Source organism: Lutjanus erythropterus, chromosome 9, assembly GCF_056507025.1.
Source record: "Lutjanus erythropterus isolate fLutEry1 chromosome 9, fLutEry1.hap2, whole genome shotgun sequence".
Lineage (NCBI taxonomy): Eukaryota > Metazoa > Chordata > Actinopteri > Lutjaniformes > Lutjanidae > Lutjanus > Lutjanus erythropterus.
In genome coordinates this window covers 22944500-22970771 of record NC_139325.1, presented here as the reverse complement: position 1 = coordinate 22970771, position 26272 = coordinate 22944500, and the positions used below count along the sequence as shown (strand labels likewise).

The window sequence follows — 26272 nt, the reverse complement described above, 5'->3', positions numbered from 1 at the left end:
TTTGAGTCAGAGAAAAGAATAACAATGAATCATTTAAAGGGAAAGTTCACCCCAAAATCAAAGATACATATTTTTCCTCTGACCTGTAGTGCTATTTATACATATACACTGAGTGAGTTGCAAAGTTTTTGAGACTGTAGAGATGTCTGCCTTCTCTCCAATAAAATGTGACTAAATGACACTGAGCATGTGGTGCTCAAAGTACAAAAAATTCAAAACCAGTATCTCTTTCCAAAAATCATTACAAGGTTACTTGAGATAATCCACAGATGTTGTTGTGAGCAGGTTCATGTAGAAAATACTTTATTAGAAGATTTCTTCAAAAAGAAAGTAGTTCCTACATGAAACTGCCCACGACAATGTCTGTGGATTATGTTATGAGTACCATTCAGTTCCATTATATTGGAAAGAAGGCATCTCTTTGCCTGATGTTGCCTCTCCAGCTCACACCAAAAAAAATCTAGATGGAGCAATAGCACTACAGGCCAGGGGAAAAACGTATTTCTGTCCTAATATTTACAAATTCACTCTTCCTTGTAATTTTGGCTGGAATTTTTGGTATTATGTGTGAAGGAAAAAAAACACCCCCATCCATTTAAACAAAGCCGTATGTTGCTGAATTTTATTGACTGAAGTCTGCAAACTTCAGCAAGGCAACAGGCTCAAATAACTGTGGAATGAGAAAGAAAAAAAACAAAAAACGCTCAGCTTTGGGGTGGATCAGTGTGTGACTGGCTCATTAAGAAGCCAAAATCCTGCTGATGTGGTCGGCTGTACTGGAGTGAGGTCTTGTTATGCAACCATTTTGTACATTTTAGGACACCAGAAAAACCTGAAAAGTGTTGTCTTACACCACTTGAGACTTGCTGGCTGTCGGCCATTTAAACAAGTGAGTGGGACCTGGCAAGGAAATGTTGCTCGCCTCCAGTTCAGCTCATTATTCTCCCTATTGGCCACAAGATGGAGCCAATGGTGGAATTATATAAAAAAAAACAAGGATGTCTAGAGTGACCATTCTTGTCAATTTATTTTTATTTTAAAACATCAGAAAAAGTGTAAACAAAGTGCAAAGTTGTTTTGTAATAACTTAAACGTCACATATTAGTATGTAGAAGTACAATAATTGTACAATAATTCCCTTTGACAAACAAAAGCCTCATACATTATCCAAACTGACCGAATGTGTTAATCTGTGATAATCAGGGTTAGGAACAGTAGAGTCCTCATTACTTAAAAAGATAATAATGGATGAGTCACAGCATTCATGTCATCCATTCACATTCTCCTTTCAAACTACTGAAAGTCCCAAACAGTTCACAAACAGATGATGAAAAGATTCTTGCTTTCACTTTCCTTTCTTTAGTATCCCCCCCTCTCTTTTCAGCCCCCTTTTCTTCAACCCTCTACCTCCTCCTCCTCCTCCTCCTCTTTCTTCATCTCTCTTTGTCACTGGCTGGGGCTCCTCTCCCCTCCTCGCACGGCTGTCATTAAATGACTCTTGTAGGTTTTGCTGAGTCCAGTCATCCAGAACTTTAGCAGCCTGACGTTGTCCTCCTCGCCTGGACCTGTGGCGCCAAGGAGGGCCAGAACCTTCTGGGTGTCCTCCCTCCCACGCCCATCCACTTTGGAGAACTTGAACAGCACTTTGACCTTACTGAAAAGACAGATAATCAGCTGTGAGAAGGCTTTCATAGGCAGAATGGTGAAATTTTACTTAAACCAAGGTGGTCTTTATTAAAGGGTAACTTCAGTAGTTTTCAGCCTGGACCCTATTTTCTTATGTCTTTCCCATGTCTAAAGTGTCTAATGTGGACAATAATTTTTTAAATTTGAGTGAGAGGCAGTGTTTCACAACATTACTGAAAGGATTCCTGCAGACATAGACCTTTTTGTTTGACCAGAAACAGCTGTTATATTGCTGTCCTCAAAGCCTCCAGAGTCCATTTATAGAAACAGTAATTTTATGATTGTAAAAGACACTTCGTGCAAACTTGACAGAAACAAAATAAAATTCACCAAAACCATCTTGGTTCGTCTTTCCACTGTTCCAATAATCACCACCACTGTTTTGGTCAAAATAACCCCTTAATCCATTAAAATAAAATATTCTGGCTTTACATGCTGTTTTCCCCCGCTGCTTCTCTGATGTCTGACCTCCCTCTTGCTTTTCTCCTTATATTTTCCAATCCAGATGGGTGAATAAAGGGTTTATTTCAACCATGATAGAGCTGGTGAAAGTTGCAAAGATGAAACCAGATGGATTTGGTAAATTTTATTTCTTTTTCTGGCGTGTATGAGTGAAGTGTGTCTTGTGGTGATAAAATTACTGTTTCTATAAATGGAGTCTGGTGGCTGTGGTGAGAGTGATTAAATAAGCTGTTTCCTGTTAAACAAAAATGTTTATCTCTGCAGGGATCCTTTCAGGAATGTTGTCAGACACTGCCTCTGTCTCACTTTGTACGGATAGGGCTAAGTGATGTGTACAAAAACATTTTTGACCAAACACAATGATATCGATATTTACAGATACTATAACAATATTTTACACTGTTACAGAAACTGTATTTAACCTATTTAGAGTTCATGCACACTCAGACATTTTTTCACTATAAAATATAGACATTTTTTACAGAGAAAGTATAAATATACATCAGCCAGAATGATATTTTTTTTCTGTGAAAACATTACTCTTGCACTGTGTTTAAAACAGAAATATATCATAATATATGTAAGAGTCAGTATGGTTTTTGCATTTTATTTTTTGTCAAAAAAAAAGTTAAATGTATGAAGGATTATGCTGATAACAGAAATATGCAGTAATAGACTTTTGGTGCTTTCATAAAAACACATTGAGATCTTTGACAAATAATCATCAGTTACGTGGATATAATGAGGATAGAGGCAAATAGTCGAGCAGCTAACAGTCTGGGCCCTGTTTCCCAGAGCCTTCGTATCGCTATGTGTGTCGTAAGTTGTATTTTACGGTCTCCCTTAAGGTTGTCCCAACTCTGGGAAACAGCCCGTAACCTTAAGGGAGACCTTAAAGTACAACTTACGACGCACGTAGCGCTACGAAGGCTCTGGGAAACGGGGCCCTGGTAACTTTATTGTAATGCAGCTTTTAAAACCAGGAAAAGATAAAAGGTCTAATATTAGGATGTAATATCGATATATTGCCCAGCCCTATGTAGCAATCCTTTTTCAGAATGTTGTCAGACACTTACTCACAATCTGAGCCTGTCAGTGGTAAAAACAAGCACTTTCAGTGGACTTGCAGCCCATGAGGATAAATCCCATTGTGGTCTGTTTTGTGGCTGACGGCCGTCTCACTCAATACTGGAACAGTTTCAAAAATAGCTGTCCACATTAGTCGTATAGACTCGAAAACATGGGAAAACCTGAGTCCAGGTGGAAAGGTGCCAAAGTCACCCTGTAAGAATGAATGGATCTTACTCACTTCATCCACTCTTCCTTCAGACATAACAGGCAGTGTGATACGACATCCACAGACAAGTTTTCGTTGGACAGGGCCACCTCAAGCTTGTTCAAAAGCGTGGGACCTGGAAAAGATGACAAAGATCATTTGACATATGATCAGAGTACTTCAGTTTAAGTACACCTTTTTTAAATGTTGGCTTTCACATGTTTCCTGCTAACTTAAATACCCCCCACAAGGATTTTATGTTTTTGATTTTGTTCGTGTGTTTTCTCACATCTTTCCGGAAGAGCAGTTTTGAATTACCGTTGGACAGGCTGTGAGCCAAGAAAGAAATCAGCTTTTTTTACGTGGATTGGAATCGCGGGAGTCTTTTGAGGACAACGTTGTGGGATAGGACAGGACATGCCTGAACATTTTCTATATTTTCACAATCACATCTGTTCCTACTTAGAGGACAAAGAAACCTGATGACACCATGTACTGTAATGCAGATTCAGATCAGAAATGTCAGAACATTTACTATGATTACTTAATATTAATTAATTAATTATTTCAAGAAGTCAGAGTTAAGTCAGAGAGGTGTTGGCAAAGATATGCCCTCTTTGCTTTTGAGTTTTAACCAAGAGGCAAAGGACTGTATTTTTTTTGACACAGAAAGTGGCAGCAAACCTACAGTGACTTTTTAAAAAATCAAAAAAATCAGGTATGTATGCTCACCCCTGTCGGTGGGCTGTGTGTTGGCACTGCTGATGGTGAACTGAAAAAGTGAGGAGATGTCATCTTCACCCATGACTGAGATCTGACAGCTTCTCTCTGAACTGACATCCACCAGCACTGAAAACTCTGCAAGACAAACAAAAAGAAGGTGTATTTTTTATCATTCATTTTTCTCTCTGTGAAGCACTTTGTACTTTTACTATTTTGGCACGTTCTTTACAAATAAAGTTTATCATTATTATAATAAAACACAATACAATGTGCATGTACAAGCCTACAGTTTCATACGGTGATCTACCACAGTATGAGTCTCTCTTGTACCTGAGGAGCTGACGTGCGTTGGAATGAGCACATCTGGGCTGAGACCCAGGAAGTTGCATTTGTAGGCCTCCTCATACTGAGAACTGTACGGCACAGAACGCACACAGCCTACTGGCAGCAAAGACTGATGGGAAACAGGACAGAGATTCAGATTAGTGTGAGCATGTTTGTTTTAACATTTCACAACAGGAAAAACATAGGTATAAATAATAAAAAAATCATGAGTGAATTGCTGCTTTAGGGTCCTGGTATTGTTCATGCTGCCTCACTGGGACACTTTAATAGAAAAGAGCCATCGTTAATGTTATTAGTAACACCTGTGCAATTTTTCCACGATGACGACATGCAGCGTTGGCAACGATGTAAGTGGCAATGACATGACACACTCACTACATTCATGGCATAGTAAGCCTATAAAATGAAAATGATAAAAAAAAATAAATAAATAAAAAAAAAAACTCTCTCCAATGCTTCTTTTGCCACCTCTGCGATTTGCTGAACATTTTTTTGTCATGTCATTCCATTGTGTTTGCACAAAACAGTCTATAAGATGTTTGTCTGAGGTAAGGGAACTAATGTCTTAAACTTATCTATTATGTTCGTGCCATTTTTGGCATCCCGAACACAAAGGAGGTGCCACACCTGACAGGAGTGTGATTTGTAAGCCTGCATCGATGACACTTGTTGTTGGAGGGTTTTATAACCCACTCCCTCATAAGGCTAATTGGTTTGGAAAGACGTTCAATGTGGCAGACCCTCCACAAAAACATGCTAATGGAGTGAGAATAGGAGTAGAGTAGGAGTGTGTAGTTGGCCGAACTGGAATTAACCCAAAAATATCTGCAGTGTAAAAGGCCTGGAAAGTATCAGAAAGCATGCAACAATGTAATTGTAATCAGTTAAAGTGACAAAAAAATGACAGAAAAGACACACTCAAATATCTTTCAGCAGTAAAGAGGGACAATCATTATATAATAAAAACTGTTACATGCTCTGTCTCGTTTCTGCATTCTGAATAGAAAGTTCAGGGAAGCATGCACGGGCAAGGAACATTTCAAGGCGTGTAATGTTAGCATAAACAAGAATATGTCTTCAGGCAAGAACTGGATCTTTATAGAGAAATAAGTGAAACTCAATCAAATAATGTCAGTTTATATCACATCAAAATGATGTGAGAGGGTATTAGTCATTTGTAATTAATCATATTATATAAGTACTTTTCAACAACATGAAGTGTAAGTGTAAATATTTAGTGTAAGATTATATTACAATAACTGTGTAAAACCACACTGTAGTTAACAAGTGACACATTATTTATACCTTGCCTCACTAATAAGGACCCTCACAGGTATTATCACTTGTCCTAATTCATATTTAGTTACTTCATAGTGACACTATCTCTCCTAACGAGGCAGACAGAGACACAATAGCAGAGTCAAGTACCTTAAGCACTGTAAAAGCTGATTGGATGAGCCCGGGGTCTGCGCCTCTCCATATGACCTGATTTCCCATGAGCACATGCCACACTAGCTGACGAAACTCAGCAGCCCCGAGGACCTGCAGAACAAATCAGACTGTAATGTACAGAAGCTCACAGATATAATGTTTTAGCTAATGTTAAAATGTGACTTAAATTCTTGATTAGACCTTTATCACAGCAGCCATTTTGATATGAAATAGTAAACACAGGCACATGTGGTTACCCTACTGTTCAGTATCAGTCTAAACCTAAATCCATCAATAATATAAACAACAAGAGGAGCTCTTCTAGATCTCCAAGTAGATGATTATAAAATTAAAATAGATTTTCACCTTTAAAACTGCTTCTCCAAATGGAGCCACAGAGGAACACAATTGTGCTTTTTATCTAATTTCTTTTTCAGTTTTTTACCACCTTACATAGTTTATTTAATATATTTATGCACAGTGCATGCAGTGCACAATGTATGCAACTAAATGACAAGCTCTAAGGGTTTACCTGTCTCAAATGCCTCAGTGACCTAAATTTGGGACCAGGTATTTCATCTAATTTTGCATCATCACACAGGAAGTCTTGAACCAGCTCGCTCTCCGATTGGTGCCTCTGTGGCTTGGGACAGCCTCCTTCTGCTCCCTCCCAGCAGCTCATTTCCTCCTCTTGCTCTATGTGGAAACAGGGAATGACACAAAAAAAATAAAACAACAATGACCACATTTTCAAACCAGAGTTCATAGTGAATGTGGGGGATTTCCATCGGAAATTATTACAAATGACCAACATTTTATCACACTCCATATATAGTGTGATGTGCACATGCTGCCACTTGGCCTCGATTTCAAAACCAAAATCTGTAGTGTCCAATGTCATTTCTTACATGTGACTAATTTCAATCCCACCACTAATAGATTTTCCACTAATATGCGTCAGAACATCTTGGCACAGCTTCACCTTAAGTTTTTAATCAACTTTAACATTTTATTTGTACTGCATTAATATTTCTTATCACTGATGATTTTATTATGTTTTTTTGTGTTGCAATTTCAGTGTATTTGTTAATCATTTGATAACTGTGATCTTGCTACATAAAAAAGGTTCATTTACTTACAGTGTTTCTATAAGGTAACAGGGTATTAAAATTCCAGTCTAAGAGCTGCACTGGACTGGGAAATGTCTAAATCTGTTAATCACTTTCTAAATCTTGACTTAATATTGTGTAAACCCTTTCTGGAAAAGCAGCAGATCAAAGTGAATCACTGTTTTTCTGGTCTGAGTGCTTCCGCACTGTCTGACCTAGTGAATCAGACTTAAACAGGAGACTTCACAGACGAACCGGATGATAAAGCCAGTGTGGAAACACATGACATCTGCTGATATCATTCTCCATCATGAGGCCAAACCTTGCCTGGAAGGTGAGACATGTTCAAGCACTCCCCATGTAATTGATTTTCCATTTTCTGATGACTTTTGTGTCACTGGGAAACTTTTAATCCTCAGCTTTTACCCAGTGACAGGCTTGAACAGGTGTTAGATCGGTAAATACAAAAGTTTCCATGACAGAATAGTTAAAAACTAGAATTACTGCCTTATGGTTGCATGCCTCTCCCAACCAGTCAAGTTACAGTTTTTATATCGATGTTACTCTCATAATATACTGTACTGCACCATATCTCATAATACACTGTATCTAATGAAGACTTTAAATACAAGGTATTACAGGATACCCCCAGGTTTCTCCACTGCTGCCACGAAATGACACCCATTCTGAGACAACATACTAACTTCAGCTTGTTAGTAGCAATGAGTGAGACTTCCATCCTGACAACTGACTGATTCAAGCCAGAGATCCCACACACTCCATTAAGTTTTTTTTTTTGGTGCATTATAAGTTATCTGTATAAAGACATGTATGATTCCAGTGAATAATTTCCAGTGAGGAACATGCTGTCTCCACTTGAGGACTACGTCTATAGGGGTGTAGAGAGGACTGATAGAGAGCTTTGTCACATGGCACAATGACAATCATCTGGAACTCAATATCAGATGAGTTCATGAAGAGAAACATGAAGCAAAATTCATTTTAGGGCTAACTGATTAAAAAAAAACTCTCAACTGTGGTATCATGACTGATACTGCAATTACAATACAATTTGTGATCTTAGAGGGAATGATCACGTTAATGTCATTATTCTAATTTTTATTGAAAAAACATAAACACAATTATGGTGTTTACCAAACAAAGTTGTTTTCTGTAGAATGTGACATGTAGGCCAGTACATCTCTGCAGCATGACAATGCTATTTTGACACACATTTAGTCTTGAAGGAATATTATGATTTGGAAACTGCAGTAGAATATATTGCGATTTTGAGAAAATTTCAAACATGGCCACGTTTGGCCAATGAAGCTGATTATAATAAAAAAAAAAAAATGCAGCCATATACATACATAATACATGGACGCTTCACACACGTCTTCAACCTGGCAGCACAGAGGATCTATGCAGTCATTAGAGGTGAACCACAATATTTGTTTTTGCTCCAATACCAAGTAATACAGGCCCAGAGCAGCTAATATCAATACTTTTTTTTTAAATATTAAAAGCAGCTTATGTTCATTCATGTAAGGGAGAGTTGTGGGTCATTTATGAGGTGAATCCATCATCAATACACTAAATCTGCCCAGCTTTAAGAATCCTATTCCTGTCACAGTTACACTAAAAGGTTATTATATTAAGCCACTTCATATTTCAGATTTTGGGTGATTTGACTAAAATATTAATTTAACTGCTATATACCAGGATATTCCTTGCCTGAGTCTCTCTGAAAAGACTCTGCCAGAGAACTTTCTGTCCTCTGTGTCCAGTCATTTCCCTCCTCTTTCTTAGGGCGTTTTGTTACATATTTTAAACAAATCTGTCCTACCACACACGTTCATTCACAGCTGTGAACTCCAAAACTAAGTTCCTCCTTCGTTGAGTCATGACTGCAATTGTGTGTTGGAATAAACTAGTCATGAGTAGTATAAACTGTGAGCTAACAATGACCACTGACCTTTCTCCGCCAAATCCTAATGAGTTCATCCTTGAGTCTATGTGCACATTTGTGCCAAAGTTAAAGAAAATCTTGAGACATCATGTCCCAACATGACAATGGGACAGTGTATTAGGGCTAGAATTTAGGATTATTTTCATTATCGATAAATATGTCACTTATTGTCAAGAAAATTGTTAAAAAAAAAATTCTTATCACAATTTTTCAGAGCTCAAAGTGACGTCTTCAAATTGCTTCTTTTGTGCAGCCAACAGTCCAAAACCATCATAAATGACAAAAATGCAGCAAATGCTTATATTTAAGAAGCTGGAAGCAGCAAATGTTTTGGGATTTTTGCGATTAATTGATTATTAAAATAGTCAGCAATTAATTTCCTTTCAATTAACTACTACTATCAGCTCTACGGTGCAAACAGATGGACAACATAAAACCATTACAACTCCGGTCACAGCCGTTGTCAATGCTGAGACGTAAACAATAATCCTGTTTAATTATGGACAATGTGTCTACCTGTCTGTCTCTCTATGAGCACCAGTGTGTCCTCGGTGGGGGCTCCCTCCAGCAGCTTCTCTGTCAGTCGACTCCCACAGGCCTTCAGCAGCCTGGAGACGATGTGAAAACACATAACCACATGTGAAGTTGAGTGATTACATGTAAGAAGACAACAGCTTGATTTTCATAGTGGGGCTGACAAGATATGAACTCACCAGCTGAAGGATGAGTGCAGGCTGGCCCAGAGATTAGGATGCTGGGTAAGGGAAGTTAGTGATCGGGCTGCGTTGCCACTCCTTTGGTGTGGGAAAACTGCAGGTGAGAAGACACTGTTCATCCTCACTGCTCGCTGGGGACAAACGCCTTGCTCATTGTCAAATACCTGATGGAGAGTAGAAGACAAAGACATTATGTAAACTAATAGAAACATACCTGTGGAATAAGTCTTCATGTTTATATTTGAGTAAACTGGATGAAGGCAAGAATCAGTCGAGTGTGCTGTCTACCTTGAGGGCTGTGCTTTGCAGGCTCTGTATAGTGAGTCTAAGGTGGCGTAACAAGAACGGCCAGGAGTTGATGAGGTAGATTCTGTCCATTGCTACCATGACGATACTGTACCAGCGCTGGAAGCCCCTGGCCAGGCTGTCTTTGATAAAGAAGGTGTGTGAGAACACAAAACCGTGCTGCTCATCTCCAAAGAAAATTGGTCCTTCACGGCCCGGACACACCTGACAAAAACAAACAGAGAGAAAATAGGCGTCAACAGAGGAATAATTAAGGTTCATATTCTTATTTAGTGCATGAGCTGTGTGACTCACACACACATACATGCAGACGTACGTCACTGTTTACCTCACAGCTGAGGCTGCGCACGCAGGCCTGGCGAACCACACTGAATAGCTGTGGTTGTCTAGGATGTTGGTGGCTCAAAAAGCGTATTCCTGTTTCATCATCAATGCTCACAAAACCCGGGTGAGACGCAGGAAGAGAGCGACATCCCTGTGAGGCAAGAAGAAGAGGAAAATGAGCACTTTGAGATGGATGAAGGGCTATGGACTCACCCGCATGACAAAAAGTTATAGTTATAGAGTGTTAGAATGTAGAGAACAGATAGAGAGAGATGATTAAGTTCAAACAAGCGATGTTACAATACAATACAATTTTTTCCTTCCCGATACTGATACCTGAATTTTGTGTATCAACAAATACAAAAAAGATAAGATTGTGATCCTGCTGGGAAGTAGCAGGCTCCTGTTTCAGGGTTAATATATTACATGGTATCAGAATGGAGTACAGACTTGTGTACTACCAGTATTTTAGGTAATATCAGAGGCCTATACAATATTAAACTGCTATCAGAATTGGAATAACAACCCAAGTTCAAACTGAGTTAAGTTTCTGATAAGCTCATGGTGAGTCACCCTCCACTCACATCACACATTTCTCCTCTCTGTGTGGCTGAACTGTTGGCCTTCATGGTCAGCCCTTCACCTTCCCGGTCACCATCGCGGTCCCGGTCCCCTGGGACTGGCGCCCCTGCCTGAGATGAAGGGGATGGGGATGGTGGGTGCAGAGCCTCGGTACAAAACAACGTCCGAGGGCCATGGAGCTCACAGAAGTGACAGAGAGCAACCAGAGCATTCATCTGACAGGGAGAAAACAAGTTGTTCAAATGTTTATTGTGCTGAATATGTTTATATATGCTGAATATGAGTAACAAGAAGTTCATAAGATGGCATTTGTTTCTGGTCAGTCACTGACATTGCCAAGTTACAAGTTATTACAATGATAATATCAGAAATTCTTACCTTCAGCACAGAGGCAAGTTCAACAAATGACTGGTGCTAAATGCTAATTCACAAAAGGACATTCATTGACTGCATCGTTCAAAAAGCCGTTACATAAAAAGCAGCATATAAAACAGTAGTATAAAACAAGCCAAGCTCTTATTTTAGTACGTTTTTAAAACAATCCATAATTCTAATATCTCAGATATCAGTTTTCTGCACTTTTCTAGACCTGTTTTCGTTCCCTGCAGCTGCTAACTGGTAATAACACACAGTCATGTGACGCAGAGTCACGCGCTCGAGCACAAATGACGCATGGTAGCCGGCGGCGGTTGTTTCTACTCAAGGGAACCATTGATTTGCAAACTCTCGCGAGACATGTTGGCGTTGTTTGTTTATTGTGCATATTGTACGAAGTAATTATGTTTTATAATATGGATAGGATTTAATTAAGATCTCTGTAGGCCTAGGGGAAAACAATCACTGAGCTACTGTTAGGGGGAGGTCATTATTTGGGTTAAAATTGTCACTCACGCGAGATCGTTTGCGGGTTTGGGGTTCCCTTCTACACTTGACTGTTAGCTGCGCTACTTTTTTCTCAATTTTAACTGTTGAATCAAAAATACCTGAAGCATTTTTGAGCCATAAGAATACCAGTAAACAACAGATGCATCCGTTACGATTAGGCTTCACGTACCGTTTTCATAATGGCATTTTTCGATAAAAGACAGATGAAAACTTCATTACCCATGATTCCGTGAGACAACGGGTTAAAGGGCGACACAGTCTGAAGCGTGTTCTCCTTCGGTCAGTATATAAATGGTTTATCAAACATTTTCAACTTATTTTTAAATACGTGTTATATAGAAAATGTATAACAAATGTATTATCTAAGTATGGCGGATATATTTTTAGAAGACGTTGATTTTTGACTGATTCTTAACCAATTACTTCCGCATTAGCTTACTACATATGGTGAAAGAACTGAATTTTCCAGTTTTACAAGTGTCCAGTTTCTCATTCTGTCAGGTCAAACATAGTTCAAGCTGTAGCGGCAAATGCCACCGTTACACAGCGGACAATTTAACTTTGTCCTTTGAATCACAGATTTGAGCATGGCATCAAGTGGATTAGAAGAGTCCTCAGTTCCACCACAGGACCAGAGAGATGATGGGACCAACTTAAAAGACACATCCAGTCCAGAGGCAGGAGTTCCCGCTGAGCCTGACAGTGGCATGGACACCCTAAAAGCCACAGCAAGTAAATCAACTCATTTAGTTTTACACGTATTGATACAAAATAGGTGTTTGCAAAAGGTATAGATAAGTCTATATAATGTATCGCAGAGGTTTGTAGAATGGGAGGCGGGGCCCCAAACATTTTCATGGGAGACTCATGAATGGATATCACATTAATGCAATATTACATCACTTAGTACAATCAAAAGGAGATCACATAGAATAGGGTAAAGTTGTGTGATATGGTTAAAAAGATAGTTCATAGATATAGCATTGTGGACTTTTACTGTTTTCCGACTTTCCCATAGTCAGAAATAATAAATACCTTTGGACAGACCTTTTCTTTAAAATATATATATATATTTGGTATTGTCTGAAGTTATGTCAAACAGCAATATTAGCCTGTCTTGGCAGAATTGCTGAGTGGAAATGTCTTTTTCCAAGTTTTGTGTGGGAGGAGGCCCACTTGATGTATGTACAGAGGGCACTGACATAGGTAAACAAACAATATTTTAATGTTTAAATATAATAGATTAGTCCATATAGTTATTGGAGTCTAATCCTAGAATCTATAACTCTTTATAAATATGTATAAAATTTTTCTTCCTGCCAGTCCATCATTGTGTGACCCACACTAGGGTCTGACAGGTATATCACTCGACTGGCCTATCACAGCTATTGGTCTATATTGATATAGGCATATTTGTTGTCTGATATGTGCCTATAGGAAACCTTTACTTTATTTTTATTTGTTTCTGTAGGAGGCTGGATTTTATGTTCATTTGATCCTTCATAATTTAGTATATGTATTTTGCACTATTTTTTAAATCATTAATATTATTATTTTTATCATTAAAAATAATGTTGAAAGTTGTTTCAGAACCCTGATATAAGTTTGGACAATAACGTTTATTATTAAACTATAAGATATGCTGCCTCCATTTAGGCCTGGGCGATGTAGCCGAAAAACCTATCACGATAGTGAAGTTTCATATCGGTCGATATCAGTAATTATTGATCGTCTAAGTTGTGACTGATATGTTGTGTACTCCAAAGGGTGGAAGTGGCTGAAGGGATAAAATAAGTTTGTTGTATTATATTGCAACAGTAGTACAGGGATGACTACTGGTGCTTTCATAAAATGTGAGATTATTTTATAAATAATCATCAGTAATGTGGATGTGAGTAAAGGCAAATATGACATCAGCTGGAACAGTCTGGTAAATTTTCAAAATGACATCACTTAACTATAATGCAGCCTTTAAACCAGGAAAAGACGACACTTCTGACATATCATGGTATAACAATATCTAAAATTTATCACGATATCTAGTGTCATATCACAATACAATAAAATATCATTATATTGCCCAGCCCTGCCTCCATTACATATCTTTGTTACAAGTGTTAACCACTTTTGGATCATTGCAAAAATGTATGTTAATGTGTATATTCTATATTCTCAATATTAGTGTTGTCAAAAATATTGCTGCATTAATGAAAATTGGTACTGAATATTTGAAATTCTTTCAATACTAGTTCTTTTGTGTTGTAGATATTGTTGTACCAGCTGTGCTCTCACTTCTCTCAGACTGCAAGTTGACACACGCACACACACACACACACACACACACACACACACACACACACACACACACACACACACACACACTACTGAAGTGTCCACAGAGTCCCATCTCCTCTCACTTTCTCACAGTGCTTTCTCCTTCTTCTCCTTCTTGTCACTCGTCTCATTTGCTGCAGTTGAATATCTGCTGTCATATTATTTCTTTGTTATATTTGTCTATTAATATTAATCAAAAAATTAAAATTAATGTATGTTGAAGTAATTTTTGTCAGTGGTATCAAATAACGATATTTTCAAGGTATTGTGTCGAAATTAGAAATTCCAGTATTGTGACACATATATGTGTCATATTGCAGTTATTGTGACTGAAATTCCAAGGGCAATATGCGATACGATTTTCATTTTCACTCAAAACCCCCCAGAATTTTCTTATTCTTTGATGTCTGTATGAGCATTGACTCCAAACATCCACTATCTGTCTGGCCCTCTTTTAATTTATAATCTAATAGTTCATAGTTCATATAGTTCATAGGTTACATTTAAATCTAACAATCTATAACTCTATTATACATACATACATACATACATACATACATACATGTACATATAAATCTAAGGGATCTGCAGTACGTTTTCTGTCTTGTAAGGGGTCCTTTGCTGAGAAAGAAACAAGAACATCTGATGTACAGTATTGACCTGCTAGTTACTTGTGTTACTGATTAGTATGAATCTTTTCCAAGCACTCGACTGTGTAATCACATTCCTCAGTCTGCAGTACACTTCTACGTTATTGTGAGTGATTTGAGTTCTGGGAAGGTCTTAGTTACAGTATCATCATGTGGCTGGAGCCCCTTACCTTTAAAAGGGGGAGCTGAGTGGGTGATTGGATCACTGTAATAGCTGCCAACATTTTGATTTCATACTCGGCTGCTCTCCTGGAAATGTGTCAGGAGTCAGGAAGTGAGTCAAAAGTCATAAGTATTGGCTTGGACCACCAGCATGAATGAAATATTGGCAGGATTTCTTCCCACTTGCCTCACAGGGCTCACATCACCAAAACATTTCTGAGGAATAAATAACTTTGTGATCACTGTTTTATCTAGTTACTTCCAATCATTTGTAATAAAATCTTATGCTGGGAAGGAGTTAAATGTTACCCCATGTCCTCTCATGATCTGGGCACCCTGTCGCAGTCAATACTATCTCAGTGTGAAGGAATACAACTATTAATTAAAAGATTTGGGCCGTGAGTCACATCTAGTGCTTCTATCTGGAAATAGCATTGCAGGGTGTGTGGTATGTGTTTGGGTTTACACGCAACCACATCCCAACTACTTGGCTGACATTTGCGTCCTCTGGGTCGAGTCATTGCCACCTGTTACATGATGTAAACTCCGTGGAAGTGTATTGGAGAGGAAATATCGTGTTATACACATATTTTCCACTGCCAGTTTCCACTACGGGATAAACCACTTGTTTATTTCTGATTTAAATGGTTAAGTGAAGTATCAGAAAGAATCTACTAAAATAGACTCAGGCTATTGAGTGGCCATGTTTGTTTATCTTTTACTTCATGAACTCTGAAAGAGACCATCAACATATCTGGGATTATTATTATGGGGCAGGGATCCCAAAATGCTTAATCACCTGTGGCGTGACCTCATAAACATCCATTTCATTGAAAAGCAGAGCTCTCAGTGAGAGTCTGCTCACTTTCATTACAGTTTAATTACATATCTGTCCTGCTCGCTCTCTGTTTGTCTCTCTCCATCATTGACAGAGTCAGCAGAACTGGATGAGGATGGAGTCGACGTTTGCCAGTTTTTCCTGATGGGAAAGTGTCATTTTGGCCACAGATGTCGTTTGTCTCACAGGTCTGCTCAGCTTATCTTGTTCAGAAAATCCACCAGTAGAATAAGGGAAGGCTGTCTTAAATTCATGAATGCTTGAATGTTAAAGGTATTCTCGCTGTATATCAGTGAAGTTTCAGTTTTATAAATTTGAAATTACCATGAAATATTGATGTTAAGTTAATAATAAACACAATAATATTGTGTAAATAATCCAGCACCTCTTAAACCTGCTTTATGCTCTTAAATCACTTACAGTTGTAGCTACAGACTCTTTCTTCTCCACCTCCTTAACTCCAAAAAAGGAGACAAAATGCACAATAAGTGAAGTTCCAGATGAACATGACTGATAGCATTTTTTCACATTTCCTATAGATATTGTAATAAGATCATCGTCATGAATTTTTTGGTGGTACCACATAACTACGCCTATAAATAATTGATAAGTGGTTTCTAATTATGTTGTAAACAGATTAATAAACAATCATAATATATTAAGTTATAACACAGTTTTCATTAATCATTGTGGAGGCACCGTTTTGCAAGATCCAGTTCCTGCTTATTAGTCATTAATCTCACTAATGAGTAGCTAATGTCAAGGTTAACAATAGTGTATGTATCTTGAAATCTGATATACAAATGGAACTTTTTGACTATTAAGACATGCTGTCAGTGGTTAAATGTTAGGAACTTATTAACAAATAACTGATGAAACTGACAGGTATGAATGTGTCTGATAGAGAAGACAGAGTAATCTAAGAGATGTGAGGCTTTAACAGTACAGGTAAATGTGGGCCCACTGTTTGGCAAGCATCAGGCCACTGTTGCCCATTTTGTCTACTGTGTTGTAACAGTTTATTACAGCTTACAGCTTATTATTGATTTGAAGTGTTTATAACCTAATTAATAGCCTGATTATAAACAATATAGAACTAATTCATAAGGGTTGTCTTATTGTAAAATGTTACGTTTTTGGCTAGGATAATCATGTAGTGAAAATCTAAGATTGTGTCAGCCCTAATCGGTCACCAGTAAGTTTTTGTAATTGTTTTAAGACAGACTTAAGGAAATGCGAGCTCCAACTGGTTACATGGAATTCTTCATAAGTGTCCTTTTGGAAGAGGTATATTGTGTAGAGCTGCAAAGCTTAACTGATTAATAATCGACTAATAAATTAATCGCCAAATATTTTGTTAATTAATTAATTGTTCAAGTCATTTTTAATATAGAAATGACTCATCCTCTGATTTCAGCTTCTCAAATGTGAATATTTTCTGGTTTCTTTGGTCCTCTCTGACACTAAACTGAATATATTTGGGTTGTGGACAAAACAAGACATTTGAGGACATCACATTGGGCTTTGGAAAACAGTAACCAACATTTTTCACCATTTTCTAATATTTTATGGACAATGCAGCTAATCCATTAATCAAGAAAGTAATTGCGAGATTAGTTGCAGCCCTAATATTGTGTTTATTTTTTATTTCTATTGTCATTTACTTATATAGCACATTAGATAGGGACTGATACTTAATCATAACTAAATATGTGTTACACAAAGTTCAGACACGCTACATGAGTCTGTGTCAAATTGAATTAAGACTTAGAATTTTTTCATCCTGTTTCACATTCATATTATGACACGCTTGATGCTCTTTTTCCATAGTGACCCATCAACTGATGATTCAACGGCTGTCATATCTTCTGACCAGGATGACAAACGGGATCGAGAAAACATGGAAAAATACAAGAAGAAAGTGAACAAAGCAGCAAAGCCAAAATACGAGGCAACAGGTCACTCCATATTTAACTAGTTTCCCATGACAAAGTTTCTTATGTCATCTGATAATGACAACATACTCTTAAGATGCCCTGTTTTAACACTTTTTTAAATCTCATTCTCCCACAGAGGTGAACAAAAAGCCTCGCATGCGTACAGCCGATGACGTCATCTCCCGCATCCTGTGGGACCCCTCAGTGGATGCTTCAGAATTTGTAGTGGGCTATGTGGACCGCTTCTTGGGTGTGCTGGAGCGTCCCTTCAATGACTTCAACTGGGACACCAACCCCTGTGACTGTGACTACTCTGCTGAGCTGGCTCTGCCCAGACACAGGATCCAGTACTTTTCCTACAGAGGACACCGCGTCTGGGACCGCCACAGCAGGACTGACAGGGTGTTTGGCTCCACCGGTCAATCTCTGGCTCCCCCCTTTGGAGGGGAGGAGGAAGTAAAGGGTAAGAGAGGACCCTTCATTGCTATCCCACCTTACACACACAAAATTCACAAAAGCCACGAAGTAAATATAATCATTTCTTTCACAAGGAGTAAACACAGAGGACCAGGAGCAACAGCAAACAACAGAAGAGCAGCCATCTGCTTTTCGTGGGCAGGAAGAGAGTGAAACAGAGGGGTGTACTCATACCGAGAATACACATCTGGAGGAAGCGAAGCTGAGTGCGATGAATATTCACACCCCAAACTCAACACAATCCATGTCAAAGTGTCGAGGAAACACTTCGGAGTCACGAGGAGCATGTGTTCCGGAGGAGGCTGCAACTAGGTTTGATGTTCATGTTCATCCTGAAACTGAGAGCAAATAACTCTTTACTCGGCCTGATTTTTCAGTTCAAAATGCCAACTTAAAGTCACAGCGAAACATAAGTGAGAGCATCTGTAGCTTTTGAAATGTGATGTATTTCCGAGTGAAACAGAATTGAGCTGCAACAATTAGTTGACTAATTGATTGGCAGAAAATTAATCAGCATCTATTTTTATAAGCAAATAATAGTTTAGTTATTTTTAAAACAAAAAAGCCAAACTAAACACCTTTGGGTTTTGGACTCTTGTTCCAACAAAGGTGACATTTGGGGCACTGACAAATTCTGACAGACAATTTTGACATTTTATGGCTGGCTTATTAAGTAAACAGTCAACACTTTTATCTGAGAACATACTGCCACACTGTTATAGGTGGGTCTGCACCATTTTCACGTCAGCGCATATGCCGAACGCCCCGCTTACATCAAGTGGCGTCACGGCTGATACAAACACAAAGAAGTCCAGGGATGTTGATAAAACAGATTGTCATTCAGGCGAACATAACACATATTGTGAACATTACATTACATTACTGGCAGTTACTTATCAGCTAGGAAAGCTACTGTGGCTTTTTCCCTTTAGGCCAACAGTGTTGATTGTTTTGCCAGCTGACAATTACATGACTGCCAGATCTCCCTTGATTCAAACACTTTTCTAAGCCCTCGCCATTACCTGTTAAGTGGAACACTGGGGCGCTGAAATGCAGTGGACCTGATATTTTCAGTGTAAAACAGGAATCACTAGGAGTATGTGTTGGACGGTCAGCTGCAATGAGGTCTGTTGTTAATGTTCCTCCGTTAAAATTAACTGAGAGCAGATAACTTCTGTACAGAACAAAATGGTGTTTGGGTGTTCTGTTAAAATTTATAGACAAAAGATTAATTCAAAAATGATGAGAAGATTAATCCATATTGAGTATAGTATGATTGAGAAGAGACTGCTTTAAATCAGATCCTCCACATTTAATTGGATTGTGCGTAGTTTAGCATATATGGCATCACAATAGAGGACTGGTCAAGGGGAGACATTAATAAATTAATCCTCCACCATGTTCTTTAATACTGTTTACAAAGTTTTTGCCAACTAACATCCAGACATACACTGACCTGACCTCAGGATATTGCTCTGCTAGCTGCTACAACCCACATGCTAAATTCAGTGACTATGATTGGTGGATTAGCTTGTTGCCATAGTTTGACTGGAGAAACAGGAAAAGAGACAGATTCGAATATAAAATACTCAGATACAATACTGTTAAGATAAGAACACAAGATTAGAAACCGCAAAGCATATTTTTTTTTATTTCACTGTGTCCTCAAAGGCCGAGTGTGTAGGATTAAATGGCATCTAGCGGTGATCTTGCAGATTGCACACACCTCATCTTGCTCTCCAGTCCCAGACGTGTAGGAGAACCTAAGGTGTCTGTGAAATAGAGTGTGACACGGGAGTGGATTTTCACTCCTGTACCATGTCACTCCCACAAAAACACCCTTGTCCTGACCTCTTCCCCTGACAGAGTAAAAGAAAAAGTCCTATCCTGTCCGAATCCTGCCTCCATCGATCCAGAGTTCACACATCATTAGAGCGGACAGGAGAGGATAAAAAAAACAATAGAAAAAAGACAACAGAACAGCAAGCGTCATGTTCAAAGAAAAGAAAAAAAAGTTATTCATAGTAGAACTGCATATTTATGAATAGTGAGTCCCACAGGATTCCCAAAAAATGTCACCCTACACCACAAAATTTATGCAAAACACTACAAGGCCGTATCAAGTGCCAGCTCATTTTAAGGTGACAAAAACACGTCTTATTTTCAGGTGATTGTACACTGATGGAATCATACTATATATGATATATGATATGATATATGATATATGATTATTCATTTGCTGATACTCTGTCAATAAATCCCCATAAATTTTGCCCACTGGACCTTTAACATATTACATTTAGGAAGTTGTACGCTGTGTGACTTTGAAAGTAATCTTGCAAGATAGTCTTCTGCCTCGTGAGTCATACCCACCTGTTTTGATTTTAGACTTGATGCTTCAACGGACCAAATGTCCTTCCCCCAAAAAGAGGAAGCAAGTGTCAAAGAGGAGGCAGAGGAAGAGCCTTCGGCAGAATGGCAAGAAGGCTGGGAAGGAGGCAATGAAGATGCTTCGGTGGGTACAAACAGTACAGCTCACGCTGAAACACAGGCTCATTCTGCTATTACAGTTCATGTTTACAGGGCAAAAGCAGCCCTAATAGAAAGAAGCCAGATATTCTTGGATATAATCAAACTGTCTTGTTTTAAACAAAGAATCTACCTCTAGGCTCTTTATTGAGCTGACTTAAAGATTTTCTAACTTAATTTAAGATTTACAGACACATTTTCTTAAACAGAATACTTTGTTTTTTTTCATTGAGCTGACTTCAAGAATCTATACCTTAAACTGAGGCACTTAAATTAAGGCACCAGAAGCATTAATATTTTTAGTGTTATTTCTTATTCTAACAGTTTGGGGAAAACTAGCTGCTTCGATGAAAAACACTGACAGCATTCATCAGTCAGGGAGGGAGTGAATATGTGAGCAACAGAGAGAGAGATAAACTCTGACTCAGACTGAAACTTGATGCTGTATTGTTGCTAGACATATATTTTTCTGGAAGTAATAACAGTTTTTCATATTTGACAATGGTGATTCTTGCGTGATCTGGCTGCATCACAAATGTATCACTGCATTGTGACTCATTAGTTTGTCTGTAATTTAGATCGTTTGAAATTTAGATCTGAAAATGCCCTTAGATATGTATATGAGTTCTGCTACCTGTCATGCATTTTGCAAATTGGTCATGTTAAACTGTAATGTGTTAATGAGCCATGTAGTTTTTGTTCAGCATGGCTATTTGTATTTTGCTGTTTGTGTGTTACAGACAGCAAAATACAAATACATACATACAGACCAGACTGTGCTCTTAAGATGCAAAACTATCCTGACTATTTTTCTTTTTAGACATAAAATGAGACTTATTTTGCAGAGACAAGACCTTTTTACTTTCTTGAAATTCCTTTTTTTGCAGTGTAAGACAGTGTTTCTTCTCTCTTATACACAGAGTTGTTTCAGACCCCTGAACATCAGCAAGAGTGCTTCACCTCTGGAGCAGAGAGAGGAGAAGCGTGGTGGTCGCCCCCCTAAGAAGCGACCTACGCACTTCATCGCCTTCAGGGCCAACACTCCTGCTATCCTCTCTGGTTTCCAGCAGCTGCAGGAGGAGATCACCTCCCTGCTGCCCTCCTCTGCCCCTCACTGGCAGACCTCCTCCTGCCTTCATGTCACCCTGTGCCTCCTGAAGCTGTCCGGCCCAGCGGAGGTGGCCGCTGCCGGGGAGATCCTCCGACAGTTTGCCCATTTCGATCGTAACCCCCCGGTGGCTGTGACCTTCCCTGTGAAACTGAAGCATTTCAACGGGAAGGTGCTCTTCCTGAGCCCCCAGCCTCAGCTTCACCTGCAGCAGCTCAACAACGGCCTGCAGGAGGCCTACAGGGAGAAGGGCTGGCTCCACAGGGACTCCTACAACCCGCGCTACCACCTCACACTGGCCAAGGTAGCGGACACAGAGGAAGAGAGGATTTTTGAAGGGGTAGGGGAACTGAAAGTGGGGAAGAGTGTAAATTTTGGCCGTCTGCCAGTAAACACCTTACACCTTTGTGCTGTGGGCGGCTCCAAAGTAGATGATTTTTATGAAACTGTGTGCACAGTCACTCTTCGATGATAGAAGATTTCATCATGCACACACTGCATACATGCACTAGTACCTGAGAGATATGACCTGCTGCCATACCTCTGACATTTGCACTAGCCATGTGGCCTTATCAACCAAATCTGATGTCTGTGTTTTGAGTTTTGAAGTAATTCAGAGAAGATGCACTTTTGTAGATAATCAGGTGACATTTTTATGGGGAACTCTAAAGGGAGGGGAATTTGATACAGGGCTGCAGCACAATCTCAAACACATTATGTTCCATCATACTAGAGTTGTTATGATACCAGTCTTGAAGGACCACTAAATTTGGTACTTATGATACTATAATTATCTGATATGATATCCTTTTAAATAGAGCAGCAAAGATTAATTGATTAGTTAGTCATTCTTTAAGGAAAAAAGGGGCAAAAGTCAAATTCTCTGATTTCATCTTCTTAAATGTGAAGATTTTCTTGACATTCAAGGGCTTTGGAAACATGGATCAACATTTTTCAACAATTTCAGACATTTTACGGACCAAACAACTAATCGATTAATTGAAGAAATTATCAAAATGTTAATCAACAATGAAAATAATCATTAGATGCAGCTCTAGTTTTGAATGTGGTTTTGAGTGGCAGTTAAGACATCAGCTGTGGTAATGAATACTAAACTGATAACAGTTCCACTCCATCTTCCTACCTCTTATTATATTAAATTCTCTGTTTGGTTGTTCTGTTTGCCGTTTGGTTGACAGCACAAAGAGGGAGAGAGGAGGATAGAGAGGGAGAGAAGGTGAGAGTACCGTGAAATCAGCACAGAGGGAGAGAGAGAGAGACACCGAGCAATAACCAGGTGAGACAGTAGACAGTTTGTCAACACTACATAGTCATAATAAAGTCAGCTACTGTTTTGGCCACATTCACTACAGTAGAGGCCACAATGATTTCACATTCAAACTATGTTATTTGACCTCCTAGATACTCAACGGTTGAGCCAAGATAGTCTAATGTTTTATTTTCAGATTAGACCAGACACATAAAAAAAAGTGTATCCAAAGGCAGATTTTAGTTTATGACTCTGGGAAAGTGGAAAAAAACAGTAAAAATTCCCCACTACTGTGTCTCTTGAACCAAAGCACACAGGCTATTCTATGTGATCATCTTTTGGTAACTAATGCAATAACTAATATATATTTTTGTTTGATTTACGGTATGACACGCAGAGTTTTCAACACTCAAATGACATTTTCTCAATGTTATGTCCTGTCTGCCTATCCTGTTCAGGAAACAGCTCATGATATGGAATCTCTTGAAATGTCGTTTCATTATACTTATAATAAAGAGGCAATTTAAAGACATTACCTTGTAATTTTGGAAATTATTTTGGATTTTTTGGCCAAGTTTCTGAAATGTTATCCACCAAAATTAATAATTAATTTTTAGAAAACAAAACAACAGATCAATTTCTAATCACAGTAAAGATTATTTGCACAAGTCAAAATAGAACCTGCAGTATAAATCATGCAGAACTCTGCCTTTAGACTCATGGAAATAGTTGTAAAGGATTTGTTGTTGGTTTTGAGTTGGGAGTGGGCCTGCAAAGTAGAAGACCTACTTTCTTAAAACATTAAAGTCCTTAACTAGCATGTTAATTTTCTTCCTTAATTTATCTTAATTTTATCTGCTGGGCCAAACAAGGTAGTCAGAGTCAACATTTCTGCACTTTGGGTATGCTTCACTTTGATATCTAGTGTTTTGTAACTACACAGACAGGTCGTATGCACATGCACCATAAAGACGTATGTATGAGACATAAATTGTCTTTGAGGGGAAAAAAAATTGTTTTCTTTGCAACCATGAAAGTGGGTGTATTCTGCAGCTTGTAATTCCATGATTTCTACAGTCTGTTTAATATTGTATGGACCATGACTTTGTATGCTTTTACAATGAATTATAACCACTAGATTGTGGAGGACATTAAATATTGAATTGGTTATTTTAAATCCTGTGAGTGGTGATATTTTATCAGTGCACCGATGGATGGATGCCTGGATGCGATACAGTTGCTGTGGTTCAACATACAGACACACGGCGGCTGCGTAAATGCTTTGCGAACAACTCTTGCATACATAATACAATTTTCTGTCTTCTTCCTCTCAGATACACACACATATTCACTATACATAGGCTATATGAGTCAGTGAGTGTGCTCTGTGGCTCTCTGCTGTTTGCTCCCTCGCTCGCATTATCTCCCTGCCTCCCTTCCCCCACTCTCTTTTCAGTGACACAGAAAAACTAACGCCGCCCCCTCCCTCTTTGCTCACTCGCCTCTGCCCCCCTTTCACCAGTGGCAGACAAACACCATACTCGTTTTACTCTTTCTTGCCATGTTTCACCATTGTATCTCCCAATTTACATTCCTCAGCCACATCACCCACAGAGCATCCTCTCCATCAGGACCCTCTCATCACTTCTGTCACGTTCTCCTCCTGCCTCCTCTTCATCACTGAATCAGTGTTGATGCTGTTCTGCAGCCTCCACTGAAAACTGGTTTTGCCTAAAAATCCATTGCACGCTGCTTTCCCCTCCTCTCTCTATTCATTGTTCACTCCATCTCTCTCCCTCCCTCCTCTTTCTCTCAGCATCACTCCCTGGGAACCCACTTTTTTTTTCCTTCCTTCCCCTGCATCTCCCCCTCCCCTTATTCATCTATGTGTGCTTATACGCTGCTCTTACTCCAATTTTATGTGCATCTCCACCTCACATGAGCCCTCGACACATCGCAGAGCTGTCATAAGGCAGGAGTTCATTATTTTGCATCCAACATGTGAGTGAATCAAAAAAAACATCTCTTTACTATTGTTTGGCTGGCAGCATTTCTTCTCTTTCTCTCAGTAATCTGGTCACTGTGGCACTCAGGACAGAGATTGGTCAGGTTCACGGGAGTGTGCATGGTTGTAGGTGGGGGTCGGCATGAGAAGTGTGCTGCTGGTATCTCAGTATGAAGTGAGTGAGGAGTTAGACCCCCGCTAATCCCCGTTAACAGATTAATTATCTTTGGGCAACATCGTGTTGCTGCCGTGTTGTGAAGTCGCTTGGGCGTTAAGCTACGAAGGGCTACAATGAAACGATAAAGGGTCCCTGAGGGATGTCTCCTCAATCTTAATCCCTCTCTCTCTCTCTCACTCTCTCTATCTCTCTCTCTCTCTCTCTCTCTCTCTCTCTCTCTCTCTCTCTCTCTCTCACACACACACATACACTCTCTCTCACTGTCTCACTCACTCGCTGGCTCTCACTGAGAGCTCCTCTCCCATCCATCAACACAAGCACCTCTCCACTGTCACCAGACAACCATACAATTATTGGCTATTTAATATTTCAATAACTGCAAGACTTATTGGCTTCTTTTCTTTTCTCCCTCCTCATTTTTGACATATTTTTGGCATGACTCCAAGCCATTTTTTCAGGATGATGTTTTTTCAAGAGCATCAGGCGTTGATGGCTGGCAGTATACCTCTTTGAGTGGTAAATATTTCACGGACGCCGGCGAAGAGAAGACACAGAAGGAGAGAGAAACCACCCAACGCAACTGACAGAGGTAAGACACTGATCTCCTCTCAGTGGCGGCTTAATTGCTGATGTTTTTGCAGATATAAATCATCAGTCAAATGGAATATAATGTAAATGCACATTATTTTGCATCACAGTGCATGCTTATCTTTTCAAATATGCTTAATGGATGCTCATGAAACCATTATTGCCAAAATGGACCCATGCTTATCTTTCCAACCATCACACCTAATGGATGAATGCTCTCCCATGCACATTTGTTTTTATAAAATAACTAAATTATCACATGATGCTGTAATGGTTTGACTCCATCCAATTGTTTCCCACCCACTTATAGTTCCATCTGTTTTCTATTTTCTCTAAATGCATTTGGACAATAGTCTGCAAAGATAATTTGATATTTTTGCTC

General features: G+C 39.0%; 3 protein-coding genes across 8 annotated transcripts in view; 2 read left to right on the top strand and 1 right to left on the bottom strand.

Moving 5' to 3' along the window:
• Nucleotides 1-1129: 1129 nt before the first annotated feature.
• Nucleotides 1130-11552, bottom strand: flcn (folliculin). 2 transcript variants are annotated; one of them, XM_084726657.1, is made up of 12 exons: nt 11308-11552; nt 10932-11144; nt 10340-10498; nt 10006-10227; nt 9715-9881; nt 9518-9609; nt 6456-6619; nt 5921-6034; nt 4478-4601; nt 4157-4282; nt 3458-3560; nt 1130-1654 (listed from the first exon to the last, which is right to left on the bottom strand). In XM_084726657.1, the coding sequence occupies exons 2-12, from the start codon at nt 11142-11144 to the stop codon at nt 1447-1449; spliced, it is 1692 nt and encodes a 563-aa protein (XP_084582783.1). In that variant the 5' UTR covers nt 11308-11552; the 3' UTR covers nt 1130-1446. The 2 variants fall into 2 exon arrangements, with proteins under 2 accessions (XP_084582783.1, XP_084582784.1); XM_084726658.1 differs by having other exon boundaries at nt 10352-10498.
• Nucleotides 11553-12123: 571 nt separating this feature from the next.
• On the top strand, nt 12124-22431 carry leng9 (leukocyte receptor cluster (LRC) member 9). Of its 2 annotated transcripts, XM_084726655.1 has the most exons (8): nt 12124-12310; nt 12394-12546; nt 15893-15986; nt 17629-17756; nt 17872-18198; nt 18287-18524; nt 20601-20727; nt 21662-22431. In XM_084726655.1, exons 1-8 carry the CDS (start codon nt 12259-12261, stop codon nt 22319-22321), a joined length of 1779 nt encoding a protein of 592 aa, XP_084582781.1. In that variant the 5' UTR covers nt 12124-12258; the 3' UTR covers nt 22322-22431. The 2 variants fall into 2 exon arrangements, with proteins under 2 accessions (XP_084582781.1, XP_084582782.1); XM_084726656.1 differs by lacking the exon at nt 12124-12310 and having other exon boundaries at nt 12317-12546.
• Nucleotides 22432-24978: 2547 nt separating this feature from the next.
• ttyh1 (tweety family member 1) overlaps nt 24979-26272 on the top strand; it is a 37442-nt gene continuing 36148 nt past the window's right edge. For 2 of the 4 annotated variants that reach the window (XM_084726651.1, XM_084726648.1), the window contains exon 1: nt 25567-25891. The gene's annotated coding sequence lies outside the window, so the exon portion shown is untranslated. Of the gene's footprint in view, nt 25121-25566; nt 25892-26272 lie in introns of those variants that run through there. The other 2 variants (XM_084726650.1, XM_084726652.1) reach the window with 2 other exon arrangements.